This window comes from Bos taurus, chromosome 8, assembly GCF_002263795.3.
Source record: "Bos taurus isolate L1 Dominette 01449 registration number 42190680 breed Hereford chromosome 8, ARS-UCD2.0, whole genome shotgun sequence".
Classification (NCBI taxonomy): Eukaryota; Metazoa; Chordata; class Mammalia; order Artiodactyla; family Bovidae; genus Bos; species Bos taurus.
Window position 1 is genome coordinate 110708785 of NC_037335.1, and position 22086 is coordinate 110730870.

Consider the following 22086-nt stretch of genomic DNA (forward strand, 5'->3'; position numbering starts at 1 on the left):
TGATCCCTCCTCCTCTTTTTCTTCTTCCTCCTCCTCCTCTTGACTTTCGGATAGAACCCCAGAGACCCCAAGGAGCTGGGTTATCTGAAACCCTTTGTTCCAGCAGAGTCTGGGCTGGGCTGAGTCCTGGAAGCCCCTGACCCTGAGGAACACAGTGGGAAACCCACAGAATCCCTTGGGTCCTTCCTGTCCTCCCTCCTGTTTTTAGATAAGGAACCCAGAAATTAGAGGGTGGATGGGATCAGTGCCAGTCAATAGGTTTTTCTTTGTTTTATAAAGAGCTTAACATATTTTTAAAAGGTAGATTTTTATAGCTTTTACCTTTCTTCAGACTACAAGTATAATACACGCTTATTGTAAAATGTCAAACACAGAAATAAGGCTTTTAGTAAGTAAAGTTGCCCATGATTCTACTCTTGGAGATATACACCAAATGATATGTAATTTTTCTCTCTATATATGAACATATAGATGTATATATTTATATGTGTGTGTCTTCACTTTAATTTGGAAAGTAGCTTTTAAAAAGTATTCCATTAAATTTTGTTCAAATAATTTGATGCCAATCTCTGTCCACTAATGATTAGACCACAGAAAGCAGCAATCAATCTTAAAGTAAAAATAATAAAAAAATAGTAAAACTTTACAAAAAACCCTTGCCCCTTATGCTTGGAGATTCACTAATGTCTCCTGGGAGCTTGCTTTTATTTTTGTATTAACTGATCTTTCCAAGTCCAGTTTCCTAGATCAGTAAGATTAGAGGAGTTAATCAATCAGGAAATGCCTGTCCACACTCATTAGAAATCTGTATCTTTTAATTTATAAATTCATATATAGAATTTATTGGAGCTGAGATTTATGACATTGAACAACCCTTTTCCTTTTTTAAAAGAAAAGTTTTTAATTTTTTTGGACAAAAAATAGAAGACATGCTTGAACAAGTAAAATATTTTAGAGATGTATTAAAAAATGTTAAGGGTCTTTCTCTTCCCTCATTTTCCCATTTCCTCATCTCTAAGGAATCCATGGAAATGGTCATTGTGTCCGTTCAGCACCTTTTGGAAAAGCTTTTCAGACCCACTGTCTCTTTACCTCCACATGTGGGGTCCCGGGGTGAGCACTGCCCATAGACACTCAGGAGGTCCTGGGCTGGTGGACCTGGGCAAGGCTGGTCCCAGGAAGGGCAAACTTGGGGGTAAAACTTCCACCAATTAGCTGGGACCCTGGGCAAGGGGCTGGACCTCTTTGCACCTCAATTTTCTTGCCTGAAAAGTGGGATGATGAGATTTGGGACCTCAGGAGTTTGTGGGGACCACATTGCATGTCCATGACGGAGGAGCCTGGCATGGACTTGGTAAGAGGCAACCTCCGCGGTCAATTCCAGATGAGCATGGGGCACTGAATCGTCTTCCCCAGCTGCCCTTCCTCACATGCTTCCCAGTTGGAAGGCCTCTGAAGCCAGGTGGAAAACAAGGCTCTGAGAAGACCAAGGCGGTCCTGCTGAGCCCTATCAAGGGGGTGCTATTGAAAGGCTTCATGCTGGTACCAAGAACGGACACCAGAGGGCGCTCCCACTCACAACAGGGAAAACACGTTTCTACTTGACCCTGCTCAGGACAGTGTTCGTTCCTGCCTCCCATCCTGGATGACCCTAGTGACCTGGGCTCTAAGCAAACCTGCCTTTGGGGGAAAATGTGGACCTTACACATTCGTTTACACCCGGGTTTGAAACCTAGCTCCACCACTTACTAGCTTTGAGATCTCAGGCAGGTCTCTCTGCTTCCGGCATCCGTTCTCTGCATCTGTAAGATGGTGATAATGACGCCTCCCTCACAGATGACTCCTGCAGAATGCCCGGCACAATGGCATTATCATGTCACAGCCAGTTCTGTGTTCCTTGCTGTGTGTAGATGTAATAGGAACCCAATCACACTCCGTTTGTCCCTTGCCCTCATGGACTCAGTGCAGCAAGTCAGACCTGGCTTTGCTCTGCAAGGTGAGGCGTCAGCAAGGGACCTGGGATGGGAGGAGGGTGGCCACAGTTCCAGCCTTAGTGGCCCATGACGTGTGCAGCTTTGGAAACGGGAGACGGGGTTATACTCCGTAGCTTTGCCACATGCTCACTGAGTGCCCTTGAGTAAGTCACTTCACTTCGCTGGTCTTCAGTATCAGTGCAGTTGAGTTTCATCGCTCAGTCATGTCTGACTCTTTGCGACCCCTTCTTCAGTATACTCATGGGTGAAATGGGAAGCTTGTGAGCACCTTCTCTTCTCTGACTTGCCCTCCCTGGGGCTTGGGGCCGGTGAGCATCCAGGGCTGGGGACTGCTCATGAGGACACCCAGCCCACTTGACTTTCTCCTGTCCCGAGGGTAGGTTTTTTTTTTTTTTGCCTTGCTGGGCGGGTTTTTCTCTAGTTGTGGCGCGTGGGCGTCTCATTCCGGGGCCTCTCCTGTCGCAGAGCATGGGCTCTGGAGCACCGGGGCTTCGGTGTTTGCCGTGTGTGGGTTCAGCAGTTACGGCTCCCAGGCTCCAGAGCGCAGGCTCGATAGTTGTGGCCCCCGGGCTTAGCTGCCACCAGGCCTGTGGGTTCTTCCCAGACCAGGGATCAAACCCAGGCCTCCTGCATTGGCGGGCGGATTCTCCACCACTGAGCCACCAGGGAAGCCCCCACGGGCAGTTTTGACTGCTGCTGGGAAGCCTTCCTGAACTTCCCTGGGACCTGATGATGACTGCGGAGGGCGGCACAGCAAGGGCTTAGATCGCCGTTCCAGGAGGAGGAGGCCTGAGGCTCAGAGAGGGCAAGAGACTTCCCCAGAGTCCCCCAGCACTCCAGTGGCAGGGCAGGGACTTGGGCCTGAGGTCAGTGCTCTGTCCATTACCCACAGCTGCCTCTGAAGGCACAGCTGGGTGGAACTCGCTGCAGCATCATGGGGGCGGGGGAGGGGCACAGTCTTGACTCTTCCTAGAGAGCCTTGAAGGATGGGAAAGATTTGAATGAGCGCTTCTTAAAGCGGGTTTTGCAGAACACTTGAGTTGCAGGCAGGATGTGGAAGAGAAAAGCAGTATCTTGACTCAAGGCAGGGAAGTGCTCTCTAAAACATGCCAAGCGAGTGTATTTTCCGTTGGATTTCCCAGTGCCTTTATGATGCGGATGTGCGTTGTGTAACAGTCAGGGGGCAAGTGAAGGGCATGCCTTGTGCTTCCCTGATCAGGGAATCCTTTCCTTGCAGAATATCTTGGGGGATTAGCATTCCTTAGAACATTCCTTGGGGAATGCACGTTTTGAGAAGGGACTGTTTGTAGCATTTTGATCCAGGAAAGTGGGCCCCGGGGTCTTTGTTAGAGTATGAGATTCAAAAGGCTGGCAGCAAGGTGCAGAGGTGGGGTATCCGCTGGAAGTCCACTGGCGTGTGGGCCACTATGCCCTTCAGATCATTCCTGTCTGTCCCCAGACCCTCTCCCCTGGACTAATGCTGTCTCCTTGACCCAACAGAAAGGAGGCGTGGCATCGGGATTCAAGCACGTGGTCCCCAACGAGGTGGTGGTGCAGAGACTCTTCCAGGTCAAAGGGCGGCGTGTGGTCCGTGCCACCGAGGTGCCTGTGTCCTGGGAGAGCTTCAACAACGGCGACTGCTTCATCCTGGACCTGGGCAACGTGAGTTCTGCCCTGCCCTTTCTCAGGGGCCACTGCAGTGCCCCAGGCTTGGCCTGGGGAGGTGGGCTCATCCACGTGAACAATGTGAAGACACGGTGGGGCGGGTCGCAGGGGCAGCCGGCCCTGTGCTGTGTATGAGTCAGACACACCCGCAGAGACTCAGGGGAGGTGTGCGTGGCGCAGAGACTCAGGCTCGTCAGGTACACGCGCACAGACTGTGAACGGCCTCGGTGGTGTGTGGTCCCCGGGCGTGTTGACATGCGCGTCTTGTGTATCTTTTATTCATGGTCACTCACTTGCACGTATATGGCGGGCGTGTTCAAAACCTATAGGCTCTTGAGATGTAGCCAATATGCTATAATAACTATAAACGGCGAATAGTCTTTAAAAGTAGTAAATCACTGTGTTGTGCCCCCGAGGCTTACATAGTGTTGTAAGTCAACTGTGCCTCTATCAGAAAAAGCTATAAGCTCTTGCCAGCAGGTGTAGGCACGTCACCATGATGAATGTCTGCACGTGGAGACTTGGGTGTGTTGTTCAAGGACCCACGCATGTGCGTGTCACTGTGTAGTTGCACATGCTCACTTGTCTGTGGCTCACTTGTGTGGGTGAGTGTGGGGTGCGCTTACCCAGACCCACCTTATAGACGTGTGATGCTTTGTACATATCCTTCCCAAATCCACATACACGCATTCCTGCAGGAAGACGTGGCCAGACGTTCTGTCCCCCGCCTCCCGTATACAGGTGGTATAATGTCTATCGGAGAGGGAAAAGGCAGCCCACTGCAGTACGCTTGCCTGGGAAACCCCTGGGCAGAGGAGCCTGGTGGGCCGCAGTGCATGGGGGTCGCATAGGAGTTGGACGTGACCTAGCACCTTGACAGCAAACAGACACACACTGAGCATAAGCTTGTGATGAAAGTGTGACAGATGCACAGAAGAGCGTGTGAATTCTGCGTGTGCCGCTCGATGATCTGACGGAGTGGGCGTGCCCGTGTAGTTAACACCAGCTCAGGAAAGAGCACCGCCAGCCCTGGGAGGCCCCGTGTGGCCTCTTCTAGTCCCTTCCTCCCTATGGGTAACTCTCACCCCAGAGTTCCTCCACCAGCAGTTCCACCTGTTCCTGAACTTCATGTTCCTGGAACCTTTCCTCTTGCTGTCTGACTGGTTTTGCCCAACATTGTCTTTCCAAGGCCCATCTGTACTGCCGTTGCCTTTAGTTGTAGCTTGTTCCTTCTCCTTGTTACATACACTTTGTCGGTTTATCTGTTCTACTGTTGACGGACACTTGGGAGAGTTTGGGGCTCTTCAAAGGGATGCAACTCTGAGCCTTCTTGCAAAAGCTTTATTTTAAAACAGGTACATAGTTTTATTGATACTAATATCAATTCATGGTTATTCTGCATGAATGAAAATCCACGGTAGAAAAAGAAAGAAAGGGAAATATCATCAGTTCAATGATTCTCAGCGACGATGGTGAGCTGTCTTGAGAGCAAGCAGTCTGAATCAGACACTGCATTCTTGCACATGTCTTTTGGTGGACATTTGCATGCATTACTGTTGGGTATTTTCCCAGGAGAGGGATGGCTGGGTTGTAGCATATTTGCATATGGAGCTTTAAAAAGGCACAGTCACGTGGTTTTCGAAAGTGGTTGGACCAGTTTCACTCCCATCCTCAGGCAGACATCTTTGTGCACGTTCTGTAAGTAGGTGTACCTATGAAAAACACACGCCCGCAGCAGACCCTCACGTGCCCTGGTACACACACGTGACACCTGCTGTGCTTGGATGTGGGTGTGTGTGCTCCACCAGCCCTCATCTGGGCAAGCAGAGAACAGGTGTGCTTGTCACGTCGCTCGGCTGGGCGTCTATGAAGGCGGGCAGGGGGCGCTGCCTCACGTGGGGGCCTTGTCTTACAGGACATCTACCAGTGGTGTGGCTCCAGCAGCAACCGCTTTGAGAGGCTGAAGGCCACACAGGTGTCCAAGGGCATCCGGGACAACGAGCGGAGTGGCCGGGCCCGCGTGCACGTTTCCGAGGAGGGCGCCGAGCCTGAGGCCATGCTCGAGGTACCCGCGGCCGCGTCCCGGGAGCACAGGGTGGGGCTGAGCAAGGGGACGGGGGCTCATTCCTTCTCTCCGTCCAGTAGGCAACTATGGGGTGACTTTGTTTTTCTACCAAGCCGAGGAGTCTCCCCCTGACCTTCCCCAGACTCCCCTGAGAGGCGGGGCTGGCATCCCAGGATCCAGTGCATCCGGGCTGTGAGCCACACCCTTCTGCCAAGAGAGTCGGATCCTCTAAAGGAGCTGAGCAGGAGGGTCTTGGCGTCTTCTGAGGACAAGCCTGGTGCTAGAGCCAGGCCAGAAAGAGACAACGGAGACCCAGTCCCCTCTTTCCTCTTCTGACCATTCCAATTAGTTTATGACCCATTTCGTCAATTGCATGATAGGCATCACCAGCCAGTGTGCTTTGAGGATGTATCAATAGAGCTAAAGGTCGCTAGGAAAAGGAGGAGACCACAGGCTGTGCTTCGTGCCACTTGTCTCTCCTGCTTGCCTGGGGCTGTTGAGCGCTGGTTTTTAGGAAGAGCAGAAGGTGATTGTTATGGGGAAAGAGCTTGGACACCAAGCATGGCTTGAGAGGGGCAATAGCTGGGGCCGTTGAGGCTGAAGGTGGCGCAGAATGGAGACGTGAAGATAGATTCTAATGTCGCAGGGATATGGGTTCAAATTTCTACTTAGCCACCTAATAGTGGTGTAGACTTTATTTTTCTGGGCTCCAAAATCACTGCAGATGGAACTGCAGCCATGAAATTAAAAGACGCTTGCTCCTTGGAAGCAAAGTTATGACCAACCTAGACAGCATATTAAAAAGCAGAGACATTACTTTGCCAACAAAAGTCCATCTAGTCAAGGCCATGGTTTTTCCAGTGGTCATGTATGGATGTGAGCGTTGGACTTTAAAGAAAGCTGAGCACCGAAGAATTGATGTTTTTGAACTGTGGTGTTGGAGAAGACTCTTGAGAGTCCCTTGGACTGCAAGGAGATCCAACCAGTCCATCCTAAAGGAGATCAGTCTTGGGTGTTCATTGGAAGGACTGATGCTGAAGCTGAAGCTGCAATACTTTGGCCACCTGATGCGAAGAGCTGACTCATTTGAAAAGACTGTGATGCTGGGAAAGATTGAGGGCAGGAGGAGAAGGGGACGACAGAGGATGAGGTGGCTGGATGGCATCACCGACTCGATAGACATGGGTTTGGGTGGACTCCGGGAGTTGGTGATGGACAGGGAGGCCTAGCATGCTGCAGTTGATGGGGTTGCAAAGAGTCGGACATGACTGAGCGACTGAACTGAGCTGAACTAAGTGGTGTAGACAAGGTGCTGCCTCTCTGTGGACTTGGTTTCCTTGCCTGTGAAATGAGAGTGGTAATCCGTGCCTCTTGAAAGTGAAAGTTGCTCAGTCGTGTCCGACTCTTTGCGACCCCATGGACTTTACAGTCCATGGAGTTCTCCAGGCCAGAATACTGGAGTGGGTAGTAGCCTTTCCCTTCTCCAGGGGATCTTCCCAACCCAGGGATCAAACCCAGGTCTCCCGGGTTGCAGGTGGATTCTTCACCAGCTGAGCCTCCGGGGAAGCCCCTGTGCCCCTTAGCATGGCTGCAAAGGTGAAGTGAGGTCCACTGAAGGCAGGTGGTGGGAGGTGTTGGTAGCTGTACTTATCCTTCTCAGAAGGCTTAGTGGAAATGGTAAACATCTGAAGGACTGCACGGGGTCCTCATGGAGCTCCTGGAGACAGGGGTCAGGGAGGGACAGACTCCACAGGCAGCCCTGGCTGGGCTCTGCACCCCACAGGCACAGTCAGGGATCCAGGACATCTCCACATGGAGTGCTGCCCCAAATGGAAGGTTGCCGTGGATGGTGGAGGCCCAAGTGGTCCCTGCTTGCCTGGGGAGAAAGCTCTCTCTGGAGCTCAGTCTCCTCCCTGGGGGGCGGCAGGCTGCCAGGAGCTCACCGCCACGCTTTCTTCCATCTCTCCATCTCCGCAGGTGCTGGGCCCCAAGCCAGCTCTGCCCGCAGGGACCGAGGACACAGCCAAGGAGGACGCGGCCAACCGCAAGCTGGCCAAGCTGTACAAGGTGAGCCTGGGCTGAGGTCCCTGGGTCTTGAGCTCTGGAAGGGGGTGCAGGAGACCTGGGCTTCCCCAGCTCTACTGGCCGGGGGCTTTGAGCCAGCACGTGTGGGGGTGCCATGGGGGAACTCGGCTTCTTACGGCTCCAGGGGACGCCCGTCTGCTGCCTCTGCGCCTCTGCCCCGGGAATAAGCGTGTGGGCGACCGCAGACACATCGGTGCCACTGTCACCGACGGGGCCCATGAAGTGGGGAGGGCGGAGGGCCGCAGAGTCCACGTTGCAGGATCTCTGGGGGGTCCAAGGGGAAATCCAGCAAAGTACTACAGAAGTGTGTGTCTATGTGTGTGTTATGGGCAGTGACTTTATAATTTCTTCTCATGGTTTTGAAAAGCTGGACTAAGGCTGATCTTGAGCCGGGGATGTCTGACCTCAGCCTGTGTTGCCCGAGTTGTGCCCTAAGCTTATTTGTGGTGAAATAACAGCAGAATGAGGTGCAGATTCGTATCACCACCGCAGGAAGACCACATTACTGATATTTATTCTGATATTGAAGTAATAATACGTATTTGTCGTAAGTACTAGGGTTGAGCAATACTCAAGAACATAAAAAAATAAAAGTCAGTCTAATTTTATTAGTTTAAGATAGCCAGTACTATTTAAAAATGGGTTTTAATTACAAAAGTAACAATACTCAGTTTAAGAAAGGCAGCCTCCTCTCCTCCCTGCTCCTTGGGTTGCCGTGGTTACATGGTTACCCGTTTGGTAAAGGAAACTCCAGTTTCCTGGGTCTCCTTATGTGTTTTTCCATCTCTATTTGATATCAACAGATGCAGGCTATTCATACTTCTTTTTTCCACTGGACCCTTTATAACGGCTGTGTAGTATTTTATTTTATGAATGTGGAAATCTCTGCAGACCCCTAATGATGGGCATGAGAACGTTTCCGCCTTTTCTGATCGCCAGCAGTCTCTCTGTGCGTGTGTGCTAAGTATGGCATTGGGGGAGGTTTCCAGATGTGGATCGCTTGGGTCACAGGCTGAATGAGGAGTCAGTGATTGAAAATACTGGTTCTTGGACGGGGAGCTACAGTCAGTAACTGGTAGTAACCTATGGTGGAGAATAATCCCCAAAATTGTGTGTGTGTGTGTAGCTGAGGAACCTTGTTATGTATCTGAAACATTGTACGTTAACTAGTCAACTAACTTCAGGAAAACATATATATTAAGAAAAAAAACTGTTAACAGAATAGTTAAGTATATTTGTCTCCTCAAGATGAAAATTTTTTGGTATATACCAATTACCATAAAATAAATGACAAAAGAAGGCGCTGCCTCTCGGGAGTTCCCTGGTTGCTGACTGGTTTAGACTGTGGGCTTCCACTGCTATGGCCCTGGTTCCGTCCCGAGACAGGGAATTGATGTCTGCATTCAGCTGCGTGGCAGGACCAGAAAAAAACAGAAACACAAAAATACCAGTTCTGCAGTTAGACTGTCTGTCCTACCCCAGGGAGGAAGGTTCTGCCCTGAGAGTAACTGACAGGAGCACAGGCTCTGGACTTGCACTGTCTGGCTGCGAATCCCGGATCTGGCGCTCTCTAGCTGTGCAGGTGACCTCACCTCCCTGCGCCTTGGTTTCCTTGTGAAGGAAACAGGGGCAGTAATAAGATTACCTTTAGGGTTGCTGTAAGGATTAAAGGAGTTCTGTAACTGTAGAAGTTACTAAATTACGTAAGGTTTTTAGAACAGTGCCTGGCACAAAGTAAGTTTTCAATAAATGCAGAACACTTGTTATTTAACTTCCTGACATGGTACTAAACTGCATTCTGGAAGGCTCCTTGATCACCCTCACCTGTTTACCGGAGTCTTGTCAGCCGTGGGTACTGTCAAATCTTTTGAATTTGGACAAGTAGGGTACCCTCAGAAGAGTTCAATGAACTTTTTATTTTAGAATAGTTTTTAGATTTACAGAAAAATTGCAAAGACGGTTCAGAAGGTTCCCATTCACCCAGCTTCCCTTGAACATCTTAACATAACCCGGTACTTTTGTCAAAACTAAGAAACATCGGTTCAATGCTGTTAAGTAAACTGCAAGCTTCATTCAGATTTCCCCGTTTCCCCCTCCAGGTCCCAGCTCTGTAGCCCGCACTGCATGTAGACCGCGTTGCTTTTATCGTGTGCGTCCTTGTTTAAGCCGATGAGCTTGAACGTCCTTTCATCAGCTGGGCGGTGGTTTCCTATGCCCCCTGCACTCCCGCATTTGATTCCCTTCCCTCTCTGGCTGCCATTTCCAAGCCACACCCATGTGTAGGTCACAGATGTGGTTGTGAGAAGGTGGAAAAGGACCAAGAAATCCCACATGAGCCTCAGGGCTGTGTTTCTCTGCAGCGTCATTTGAGGTGGTGTGGGTTGTCGGCCTCTGCAAGTGCGGGCTTGGGGGCGCCCGCGGGCAGGCCGAGGTGGGGAAGACCACTCACGGGCCCGGGGCCCCTCTCATTCCCCCAGGTCTCCAATGGTGCAGGCACCATGTCGGTCTCCCTCGTGGCTGACGAGAACCCCTTCGCCCAGGGGGCCTTGAGGTCAGAGGACTGCTTCATCCTGGACCATGGCAAAGACGGAAAGATCTTTGTCTGGAAAGGTACTGGGGTGAAGGGAAGGGCTCCGACAGGGCCTTACACGGGCGCCCCTGCAGCCTTGCGGAACTCGGCTCACGAGCCTGGGGCATACAGGGAGGCTGGGGCTCTTGAGTCGCAACTTCCCTACTGGCTGAGTGGCCTTGGTCAAGTCACTTAACCTCTCTAAGACCCTGACTTCCTTATGTGCAAATGAGGACAAGATACTGACCATCACAGAAGGTTGCTGTGTGGATTAAATGCAGCAAGTTGAGTGTAGTTCTGAGCTCAGTAAGTGGGTTGGTGTGCTCCAGGTCATTAGCCAGGACCCCTCGCTGGACTCCCGGGAGCTCATGGCGTGGTCAGCTCTGGGGCCTCTGGCCTTGGCCATCCACGGTCTAGGAACGAAAGGGAGGGAGGCGTGCCTTCTGCTCTCCCTGGGCCGCTGAGCACTGGGGTGCAGCCCTGACCCCAGGACTCTTGCTCGCCTTCGGCCAACAGGCAGGCAGGCCAACACCGAGGAGAGGAAGGCCGCCCTCAAAACAGCGTCCGACTTCATCTCCAAGATGGACTACCCCAGGCAGACCCAGGTGAGCCAGGGAGCTGGGTGGGACAGTGAGAGTGGGCCCGGTGGGGTGGGGAGGGCTGCTTGGACGGGGTGTCTGAGGCTCCCTGGAGGACCCTGGCCAGGTGGCCTCTGCCCTCCGGGGGACTCCAGCCCAGCCACGACCTTCTCTTGCTCCATCCCTGCCAGGTCTCTGTCCTTCCCGAGGGCGGCGAGACCCCGCTGTTCAAACAGTTCTTCAAGAACTGGCGGGACCCAGACCAGACGGACGGCCCGGGCCTGAGCTATCTCTCCAGCCACATTGCCAACGTGGAGCGCGTGCCCTTCGACGCGGCCACCCTGCACACCTCCACTGCCATGGCTGCCCAGCACGGCATGGATGATGACGGCAGAGGGCAGAAGCAGGTACCTGGGGCGCTGGGGTGGGCGTGTCGAGGCGCCTTCCAGCTCCCTCCCTGGCACCTCTGGCCCACCTCTTCTCTGAGGATGTTTCTCTAAGAGGCTTTGACCCCAGTTTTGATGGGTGGGATTCTTTTGTCTTGCTTGAGTTTTACAACCAACATGTCCTAAGCCCCTGCTGTCTTGAGGGCTCCCTGCAAGTGTCTGAGACCCTGCCCTTTCCGTGAAGAGTGCTGGGACGGGAGGGGAGGTGGGCACAGCTGGTTGCTGAGACCTGTGTGGTCAGTGGAACATGGGGGATGCACAGGGACTCTGGGAATGCAGGAAGGGCAGTGGAGGTGGGTGGTTGGGGCATCTCCATAGAGATGGGGACCCTTGGGTGGGGCCTCCAAGTATGAGGAGGTTTGCTGCCAGAGTAAGAGTGGGTATTCGGGCAGGGAGCTGTCCTGGGAGCCTGGTGCTGAGGATATTCTCAGGGGAGGGCCTTAAATTCCTCGTCCAAAAGTGTGGCCTTGATTCTGTATCAACCATTAGGTGCTAGTGAGGGTTTTTTCTTTTTCTTTTTTTAAAGGCAGAAATGTGACAGGCTCAGTTCTGTGCTTCCAGAACTCGCTGTGAAAATGAGTTCGAGACAGGAGAATGGGAGTAGAGACCTCATGGGGAGGTCGTTGCAATAGTTTAGGGAAGAGGAGATGGCCGTGAGCCCAAGGAGTTCACAGAGAAGATGGAGAGGTGGGGAGTGGGATTCCGAGATGTTTAGGAGGTAGAATCAACTTCAAACGTCGATTCCATCCTACGTAATAGAAATGGCAAAATGTTCGTTCTGATTTATTACTGGTTCTGTCATTGGTTCGTTAGTTCAGTGGCAGAGGAGCACGCGATGAAAATGAGCCAGGATAGGGCAATGTGGAAGGAGCCCCGGCAGCTCAGCGGTGTGGTCTTGGGGAAGTTACTTAACCTTTTTGAACCTCACTTTCCTCATCTGTGAAATGAAGCTTAAGTTAAATGTTAGTCCCTGGACCGTACAGGACCTGGCTTCTCTGTCCATGGGCAAGAATACTGGAGTGGGTTGCCATTCCCTTCTCCAGGGGATCTTCCCGACCCAGAGGTTGAACGCAGGTCTCCTGCATCGCAGGGAGATGTTTTTACTGTCTGAGCCACCAGAGAAGCCCCTGCTAAAATGAGGCTTAATCCCACGCCATCACCTTCAAGAATTTTCGAGGTTCAAAGGTTCTACGTGCCAGGGACTCGCAGCACCACCAGGTGGCGCTGCAGGGCTTCGTGACCGCTTGGAAAACCGTCACCCGAGCTTTGCAGAGAGATCTGCCAGCAGGAGTCATTCTGAGGTCACTCAGTGACGACCCTGCCTCTGCAGGTGATATCTAAAATCCAGCCAACTTGCTGATACAGCTAATGGCAACTTTAGTCATCATCATCATCATAATCATTATTAACAGCAGCCGCCACCTGCAGGGCCATCATCCTGTGCCAAGCACTGTGCTGGGCTCGTGAAGTAGCTCATTCGATCCTTACAACCTCCCTTATTATTCCCATTTTCAGATCAGGAAACTGAGGCCCATAGACATCAAGCAATTTGTCCAAGGGTGCACAGCCTGCGAGGGGGTAGAGCCTGATTTGGCTGCAGGTCGTATATTGATGTGTACTCTGAACCTGTGTTGCACTGTGTAACACACACCAGAAGCACTTTCTGAACCCCGCCATGCAGCTACCAGTCCCTGGGCTGCTCCCAAGGAGGAGGAAGCGCGGGGGGCAGGGGTGCGCTGCCAGGATCTGAACAGAAGCCCTGGGTTTGAATCTTGGTGGCTCCGTGATTCCAGCAAGTTATTTCGCTTCAGGCTGAGTCCGAGGGCAATCCCATGCTGTAACCGCTACCCAGCACCCTCTGGTTTCTCAGCTGGTCGGAGTTGGGGGCCGGGAATGCCGCCCGATGTCTGAGCCCAGCTTTGCTCTGGTAGATCTGGAGAATTGAAGGTTCCGACAAAGTGCCGGTGGACCCCGCCACGTACGGACAGTTCTACGGTGGTGACAGCTACATCATTCTGTACAACTACCGCCACGGCGGCCGTCAGGGACAGATCATCTACAACTGGTGAGGGTCTGGGGTCCCGGAGGGCACACGCTGGGAGCACGGCCACCGCGGGGGGCAGCGGGGGCGGAGCGGGGGGCAGAAGGGGCGGAGCGAGGGGCACACGCTGGGAGCATGGCCCCCACGGGGGCATAGGACAGGGCTGAGGGGAGTTTGCGGGTGTGTGAACCTGGGCCAGCACAGCCGTGCCCACTGGGAAAGGCTTTTGTCCCCGGGTCAAGACCGCTGGTCTTACTTCTCAAAACAAACTGTAAACTCATCTCATAAAAGCATCACATGTCTATTGTAGGAGAGACGTGCGGACTAGGGAGAAACGAATAGAAAATCTCTCCCTCGATTCCACTCTAAGTTCTGTTTATCCTCTGATGTTTTCTAACTAAAGATTATTTTTAATTCTTTAAAGAGAGATGACATATTCACGACTTCGCCCACCTTGCTCTGAAACCCTCACTCCTCTGTGGGTGCCTGCCTTCATTAGCCTCTCACATATCCTTCCAGTCATTTTTATGCAGATAAAAGCAAATCTGGACCTGTATTCCTAATCCTCCTCCCTCCCCATGCGAAAGATGGCCTACTGTGTATAATGTCCTGCACTTTGCTTTTTTTTTCCAGTTAATACTTCCTGGAGCTCAGACTGTGTCAGTCCATAAAGAGCTTCCTTACTCTTTCTTTTTTTACAGCCGTGTAATATTCCACTGTGTGGCTATCCTGTAATTTATTTAACAAATTCCCTGCTGATGCATATTCGCTTTGATTCGGCTCCTACTGTCACAAGCACTGCCATGATTAGTTGGCTTAAACAAGCATCATTTTGGATGCGTGAGAAGTGTCTTTAGAGTGAGTTCCCAGAAGCTGGGCTGCTGGCTGACAGTGAGCGCGTGCGTCACTTTGAAGGTGGCACCCAGCTTCTGCAGATGAACTTTGTGCCGCTGGCCTTTTCACCGGTGACAGATGAGAGCATGTTCCCTCGTGGCCTCGCTGGTGGACTGTGCTCTCACACTTTTGCTCTTTGTCAGTTTTAGAGTTGATAAAATGATATCTCAGTATAATATCTTTCAGTTCGTTTCTCTTACTGTGCAATCTCCAACTTTTCAAAGGTTGACTGATGGGTTTCTGCTTTTTTAAACTTGCTGAAAAGTTGGAAAAACAGTGCAGACAGTTTCCATGTACCTGTTTCAGTTCCCTCTGCGGTCAGCTCCTACCTAACCACAGTTCAGTTTTCAAAACCGAGAAATTAACATTGTTGCAAGACCATTTGCTCCTCTGTAGACGTTTCTTGAATTTCAGCAGTTCTCCCGCTACTGTCCTTTCTCTGGTCTAGGATCTAACCCAGGGTCTCACGTGGTATTTAGTCATCATGCCTCCTCAGTGGCATTTAATCGTCGTGTTCTCCGTCTTTTAATGTGTGACAGTTCCTCAGGCTTCACTCTCCTTTCCTGGTTTCGATGCTGTGGAGGAGCATTAGTCTTATTCTGGAGGTCGCCTCTCAGTTTGACAACCTCAGACTTTTAAAAGCAGCTTGAAGAAATGTTTCTGGACGAGGTGTTAATAATACACACACGGTACAAAATTCACGAGAAGGCTTTTAGAACATTTTCTTTGATCAGCACGTTGATCTGTTAGATTGCTTATGCAGATAGCACAGGTTAGTTATGGGAAATTTAGACGGCGGAGGAAGAGGTGAGACAGAAAGCCCTCCACCACACATCTCCCTGTGGGCAGGTGTAGGATGAGGAAGTCCACTCGCTGTGGTCGGATCGCTGTGAGAAGACGGGCAGCCGCGCTGGGGTGTGTGGTGACGGGCTGCTGACTGGGGTGTGTGCTGTGTTGCTTTGGCTCCTGGCTCTGGTTCCTTTTCAGAGAAATCTCTTTTCCTCTTGTTTGTCAGTTTCACTACCTGTAATCTGGAGATTTGCAGGTTTCTCAGGCCCAGGATGACGGAGGGGCCCCGGGCTCTGTGCAAACCAAGGTGCTGAGGTTCACTTCTCTTCCAGGCAGGGCGCCCAGTCCACCCAGGATGAGGTCGCTGCCTCGGCCATCCTGACCGCTCAGCTGGACGAGGAGCTGGGAGGGACTCCCGTGCAGGTGAGCCCAGCCCGCTGCTCACTCATGTGACCGTCCCTCATCCCATGCATCCATCCTTTTGATAGACATTTACGCAGGACGCGGATGCTGCGTCTGCCAACGTGAACACACAGATGTATCCTCCCCCGGCCCCCGGCCCTGCCCTGCCCTGAACCTCTGTGATGTGGTTTATTACAGTCTAGTCGTGGGAGAAAGAGGTTCATCAGACATGCAGGCAGAGGATGTACCATCACACGTGGCCTGAATTCTCACCAGCAGAGTGGAGCTGGGGTCTGAGCTCTGACCCAGCAGTGGCGGCTCTTGCTGGGAAGGGACCACGAACCACCCTCCACCCCCAAACCCACATGTGAGGTGATCTGGATTTAGGCAGCACGGGTCACAGCTGGGATCCGAAGTGACACGGCACACAGGGCAGGAACAGATGGGACCCTCTCAGACCTCCTTGTCCCTCTCCCACCGCCAAGCCCTCGGCCGCGGTCTGCACTGGCTCTGCGGGAGGGCTCTCTCCAGACCTGGAAGGCTCTTTTCTCACCACTCCGCCAGCTTTCTTGGCCGAGGCTGACGTCACAATCTGGGAAGAATGTCCACGAACCATCCCTGGGCTTCCATTTAAGGGAATATTTGCAAACATGGGCTCTCTGGGTTCTTGGACTAGACCCAGCCTCAGCCAGGCTAGGCCTTGTGGGAGGGGAAACGCCGAAGCAGTGCCCGGGGTTACCTCAGCCAGCAGGGCTGTCTCCAGCCTTCCTGCACCTCCTGTTCCCTGGCCAGCCCCACTCCACACACAGACCCGAGCATGATGGGCTTGTTTGGGGGTGAGCCTGGGCCATGCCAGCTGCCCTGAGCTGAGCCCAGTGTGTGCGCATAGGACGATGCTCCCACCCCCCTTTCCTGACCTGCTCTCCCGTCTCCCTTTCAGAGCCGTGTGGTCCAAGGCAAGGAGCCCGCTCACCTCATGAGCCTGTTTGGCGGGAAACCCATGATCATCTACAGGGGCGGCACCTCCCGCGAGGGTGGGCAGACGGCCCCCGCCAGCACCCGCCTGTTCCAGGTCCGGGCCAGCAGCTCTGGAGCCACCCGAGCCGTGGAGGTAAGGCCCTGGGCCCCGGACCCCTAGCAAGACTGGCCTCTCGGAAACCCCCCAGGCCTGATGGGCAGACCTCTGGGTGCAGAATCGGTCGGGCGGCTGAGGGGCTGAGAAGCAGCTTTTTGTGCCTTGCTGCCCTGGCAGCAGGATTGTGTGTCTTAGACTTCTCCTTGTTTCAAGAATGCCCAGTGTCCCTCGCATGCCTTCCATGATGGCCAAGTCATTACCTAACAGATAATCCATTCTTCACAATCTGGATGTTGTTCTTGATTCCATCCAGTTGGCTGCTGTCCCTTTTATAGTGGAAGGTGCAGAAGCTGAATGTAATCCTGCTGAGCAGCCTAGAGGACAATGGGATTATCACCTCCTTTGTTGTGGGTGCTCAACTTCTATTAATGCCTCCCCGATTTCTAGAATCTCCTTGGCTAAGCACAGTGCATTCGTGGCTCGTGGGAGTCAGCTGAGCCCCTCAGTGTCCCGAGTCCTTGTCCTCAGCTCTGATGGGGCACACGTTCCCTCCTCCAAGTCCACCCGTAAGAGCTGCTCTTGCTGCAGTGTCTCCTGGGCTGCGAGGAGTGGGTGAAGCCTTTTTACCTATTTCCTGATTGATTAATTGAGCACTACCCTCCCAGGTGATGCCCAAGGCTGGCGCGCTGAATTCCAACGATGCCTTTGTCCTGAAGACCCCCTCGGCCGCCTACCTGTGGGTGGGTGCGGGAGCCAGCGAGGCAGAGAAGACTGGGGCCCTGGAGCTGCTCAGGGTGCTTCGGGCCCAACCCGTGCAGGTGGCAGAAGGCAGCGAGCCAGGTAGGAGCGAGAGGCAAGGGGCCTGCTGCTCTCTGGGGATGGAGCTGCTGGGTTCCCCTGCCTCCTGTCTGCTCGGGGCTTTCGTTATCCTCCTCCTGCCTCAGCACTTATCCCCTAACGTATGTTCACTAAAGTGGGTGAGATGAAAAGGGGGCTTCTCTGGTGGCTCAGACAGTAAGGAATCTGCCTGCAATGCGGGAGACTTGGGTTTGATCCCCGGGTCGGGAAGATCCCCTGGAGGAGGGCATGGCAATCCACTCCAGTATACTTGCCTGGAGAATCCCACGGACAGAGGATCCTGGTGGGCCACAGTCCATGGGGTCGCAGAGTCGGACACGGCCAACACGTACACCCAAGATGAAAATGAGAATGTGGTCGTTGAGAGGGAGGCGTCTAGGAGTTAGAGAAAGGAGAGCCCAGTGTGGGCTGGGGCAGGTGGGGAAGGCAGCTGGAGGGGGGCTCACTTGTGGGAAAGCCGTGAAAGATTATATGTGGCAACATCGGCCTCATGGGGGCTGTGGTCTGTCCTAACCTTGAGAAGCTTCGTGGACAGAAATGCCACGAGCCTGCCTTGTTTCCAGAGCGGGAGTCAGGAGCACTTCCCTTATGCTAACCCTAGATCTTTCCCTCCTTGGTTTTAAGCCCGCTCTCTCTTGCTTGATGCTAAGCAGAAATGGGGAAGAATAGTTTGATCTAGAGTCACATAATCCATTGAAAACGTCTGAAAGAGTGGACATGTTCTGTATCTGCTAGGTCTAATTTGGTCACCACTGGTCACATGGTTATGGGCTTCCCTTGGTGGCCCAGTGGGAAAGAATCCACCTGCCAATGCAGGAGCCTCAGGTTCGATCCCTGGGTCGGGAACATCCCTTGGAGAAGGAAAGGGCACCCACTTCAGTATTCTTGCCTGGGAAATCCCGCGGACAGAGGAGCCTGGTGGTTAGTCCATGGGGTTGGAAAAGAGTCAGACATGACTAAACCACCACCAGTCACATGCTTCAGTTAATGTATATTTAAATATGACTGGTGGGAAAATGCATTTAAATATAAAAAACACATGTGGCTGGAGCAGATATAGTGGGAAAATACAGGGGACTGGAGTCAGATGAGGTGGCTTTACTCCGCGCCTGCTGTGTGGCGCTGGGCGAGTGGCTTGGCCTCTCTGAGCCTCAGCCGCCTCGTTTGTCGAGCGGGGATAATTATCCCCATCCCACAGTGCTGTGCCAGTCTCAGAGCAGAAGCAGCCCCGGCCCTGTGTCTGCTGCCGAGTCTGCCCCCCGGGGCCTCTGCTTCATCACCCTCGAGTCCCGCAGGCCCTGTTCCTCTTGGTCACACTGGGGTTTTAAGATGCCGGGTGGCGGTTGAGAGCACTTGGCTGTGCGAAGGCAGCATTTGTCCCAGAGTCTGCGGGGAAGTGCTGGAGGGGGCAGGTGGTGTCAGCTGGTAACTGGCTTGGCCTCCCCTCACAGACAGCTTCTGGGAGGCCCTGGGTGGGAAGGCCGCCTACCGCACGTCCCCACGGCTGAAGGACAAGAAGATGGACGCCCACCCTCCTCGCCTCTTTGCCTGCTCCAACAAGATCGGACGTTTCGTGGTGAGTCCCAGAGGAGGTCCGAGGTCGCTCCCTCTGCTCGCCCCTTGGGAGGTGTTTTCCAGGGAACAAGCTGAGGCATCCACAGCAGGGGCAGGGAGAGGCCTTCTGACGACCCAGTACAGACCCCCACAGGCTGGAGCCAGCTCAGCAGCTCCCCATGGAGGGCAGAGAGAGCTGGGGGAAGGCGGCTTGCGGTGGGCTCTCATTAACCTCTTCCATCCCTTCCTAGATCGAGGAGGTCCCTGGCGAGCTCATGCAGGAAGACTTGGCCACTGATGACGTCATGCTTCTGGACACCTGGGACCAGGTAATGGACGGTCCCCCAAGTAACTTCCCGCTCTGAGCTCCGTGTCCTCATCTGCAGCTTGGGCGCGATGGTGCCCACCTGGCATTATCCCAGCAGATGAGAGGCAGGTAGAATCCCCTTGCCAATAGCAAAGCACCTTAGAAAGGCAAATCAGATGACCAGCATTCGTTCCCAGGCCTTAGGGGAGCGTGAACTCTTACTTTGAACCTGTTGGTAAAGACAGTTGGGCTTTGGTTCACATCTCATGCAGGCGTAACCTCTCACCTAGAAAGAGACATGCCCCTGTCCCCAAGGGCCTTGCGTCCTCGTGAGGGATGGCAGTCAGTAGCCCTTCCTAGCGAGCTGTCTCCTCCTCGAGTTGTCAGGGTTGAACATAGCAGCCATGCAGGTGCAAGACTGCTCTGCATCTGCCCGGCTTCTTCTTGGGCTCCCCGGTTGGAAGGTCAGTACCAGAAGCTTTGCAGTTTAGCCATCAGCTGCTGGCTCCTTTGTTCCATTGGCTCCTTAATCTGCTTGTTCATCTGTGTGTTCATGCGCTCAGTCAACACATGTGAAGCATCACTGTCTTCCAGGCAGAATGCTGGGTTGCTGGGAGTCCTGTGATGAACAGGATAGACACCATGCATAGCTGGTGGGGAGGCGCCCAGGTAGCAGGCACACAGCTGTTCATAAGGGCGAAAGTGTCTGCATTCTCTTGTCTGATACCATCTTATGAATGGGCACCCCTGGTGGCTCAGATGGTAAAGAGTCCACCTGTAATGCAGGAGACTTGGGTTCAGTCCCTGGGTTGGGGCAATCCCCTGGAAAAGGGAATGACCACCCACTCCAGTATTCTTGCCTGGAGAACTCCATGGATAGAGGAGCTTGTCGGACTACAGTCTGTAGGGTTGCAAGAGACATGACTGAGTGATGAACGATTTCACATTTTATGACAGCACTGTTTACAATAGCCAGGACATGGAAGCAACCTGGATGTCCATCAGCAGATGAATGGATAAGAAAGGTGTGGTGCATATACACAATGGAGTATTACTCAGCCATTAAAAATACATTTGAATCAGTTCTAATGAGGTGAATGAAACTGGAGCCTATTATACAGAGTGAAGTAAGCCAGAAAGAAAAACACCAATACAGTATACTAACACATATATATGGAATTTAGAAAGATGGTAACGATAACCCTGTATGAGAGACAGCAAAAGAGACACAGATGTATAGAACAGTCTTTTGGACTCTGTGGGAGAGGGAGAGGGTAGGATGATTTGGGAGAATGGCACTGAAACATGTATAATATCATATGTGAAACGAATCGCCAGTCCAGGTTCAATGCAGGATACAGGAAGCTTGGGGCTGGTGCACTGGGATGACCCAGAGGGATGGTATGGGGAGGGAGCTGGGAGGGGGGTTCAGGATGGGGAGCACGTGTATACTCGTGGTGGATTCATGTTGATGTATGGCAAAACCAATACAATATTGTAAAGTAATTAGCCTCCAATTAAAATAAATAAATTTTTATTACAAATAATAAAATATTTTAGATACACATCAGAATAGATGACACATAAAAATCAGCTGAAATGATTTTTTGGGGTAATAAAGCTCATCTTAAGAAGCTGAAGTTGAACGGTTCTATGAACACCTATGAGACCTTTTAGAACTAACACCCAAAAAGATGTCCTTTTCATTATAGGGGACTGGAATGCAAAAGTAGAAAGTCAAGAAATACTTGGGGTAACAGGCAAATTTGGCCTTGGAATATGGAATGAAGCAGGGCAAAGGCTAATAGAGTTTTGCCAAGAGAACGCACTGGTCATAGCAAACACTCTCTTCCAACAACACAAGAGAAGACTCTACACATGGACATCACCAGATGGTCAACACTAAAATCAGATTGATTGTATTCTTTGCAGCCAAAGATGGGGAAGCTCTATACAGTCAGCAAAAACAAGACTAGTAGCTGAGTGTGGCTCAGATCATGAACTCCTTATTGCCAAATTCAGACTTAAATTGAAGAAAGTAGGGAAAACCACTAGACCATTCAGGTATGACCTAAATCAAATTCCTTATGATTATACTGTGGAAGTGAGAAATAGATTTAAGGGACTAGATCTGATAGACAGAGTGCCTGATGAACTATGGGCGGAGGTTCGTGACATTGTACAGGAGCCAGGGATCAAGACCATCCCCGTGGAAAAGAAATGCAAAAAAGCAAAATGGCTGTCTGGGGAGGCCTTACAAATAGCTGTGAAAAGAAGAGAAGCAAAATGCAAAGGAGAAAATGAAAGATATAAGCATTTGAATGCAGAGTTCCAAAGAATAGCAAGGAGAGATAAGAAAGCCTTCCTCAGCGATCAATGCAAAGAAATAGAGGAAAACAACAGAATGGGAAAGACTAGAGATCTCTTCAAGAAAATTAGAGATACCAAGGGAACATTTCATGCAAAGATGGGCTCGATAAAGGACAGAAATGATATGGACCTAACAGAAGCAGAAGATACTAAGAAGAGGTGGCAAGAATACACAGAACTGTACAAAAAAGATCTTCACGACCCAGATAATCACGATGGTGTGATCACTGACCTAGAGCCAGACATCCTGGAATGTGAAGTCAAGTGGGCCTTAGAAAGCATCACTACGAACAAAGCTAGTGGAGGTGATGGAATTCCAGTTGAGCTATTTCAAATCCTGGAAGATGATGCTGTGAAAGTGTTGCACTCAATATGCCCACAAATTTGGAAAACT

At 52.0% G+C, this 22086-nt stretch overlaps 1 protein-coding gene across 8 annotated transcripts in view; it reads left to right on the plus strand.

Moving 5' to 3' along the window:
• Positions 1–22086, plus strand: part of GSN (gelsolin) — a 60994-nt gene that overhangs the window by 35820 nt on the left and 3088 nt on the right. For all 8 annotated transcript variants that reach the window (XM_059889166.1, XM_059889165.1, XM_005210608.5 and 5 more), the window contains 12 exon segments: positions 3495–3656; positions 5575–5724; positions 7702–7791; positions 10287–10419; positions 10895–10983; positions 11148–11363; positions 13334–13467; positions 15459–15549; positions 16469–16639; positions 17269–17443; positions 18913–19037; positions 19267–19344. In XM_059889166.1, the coding sequence (XP_059745149.1) occupies positions 3495–3656; positions 5575–5724; positions 7702–7791; positions 10287–10419; positions 10895–10983; positions 11148–11363; positions 13334–13467; positions 15459–15549; positions 16469–16639; positions 17269–17443; positions 18913–19037; positions 19267–19344 (1614 nt within the window).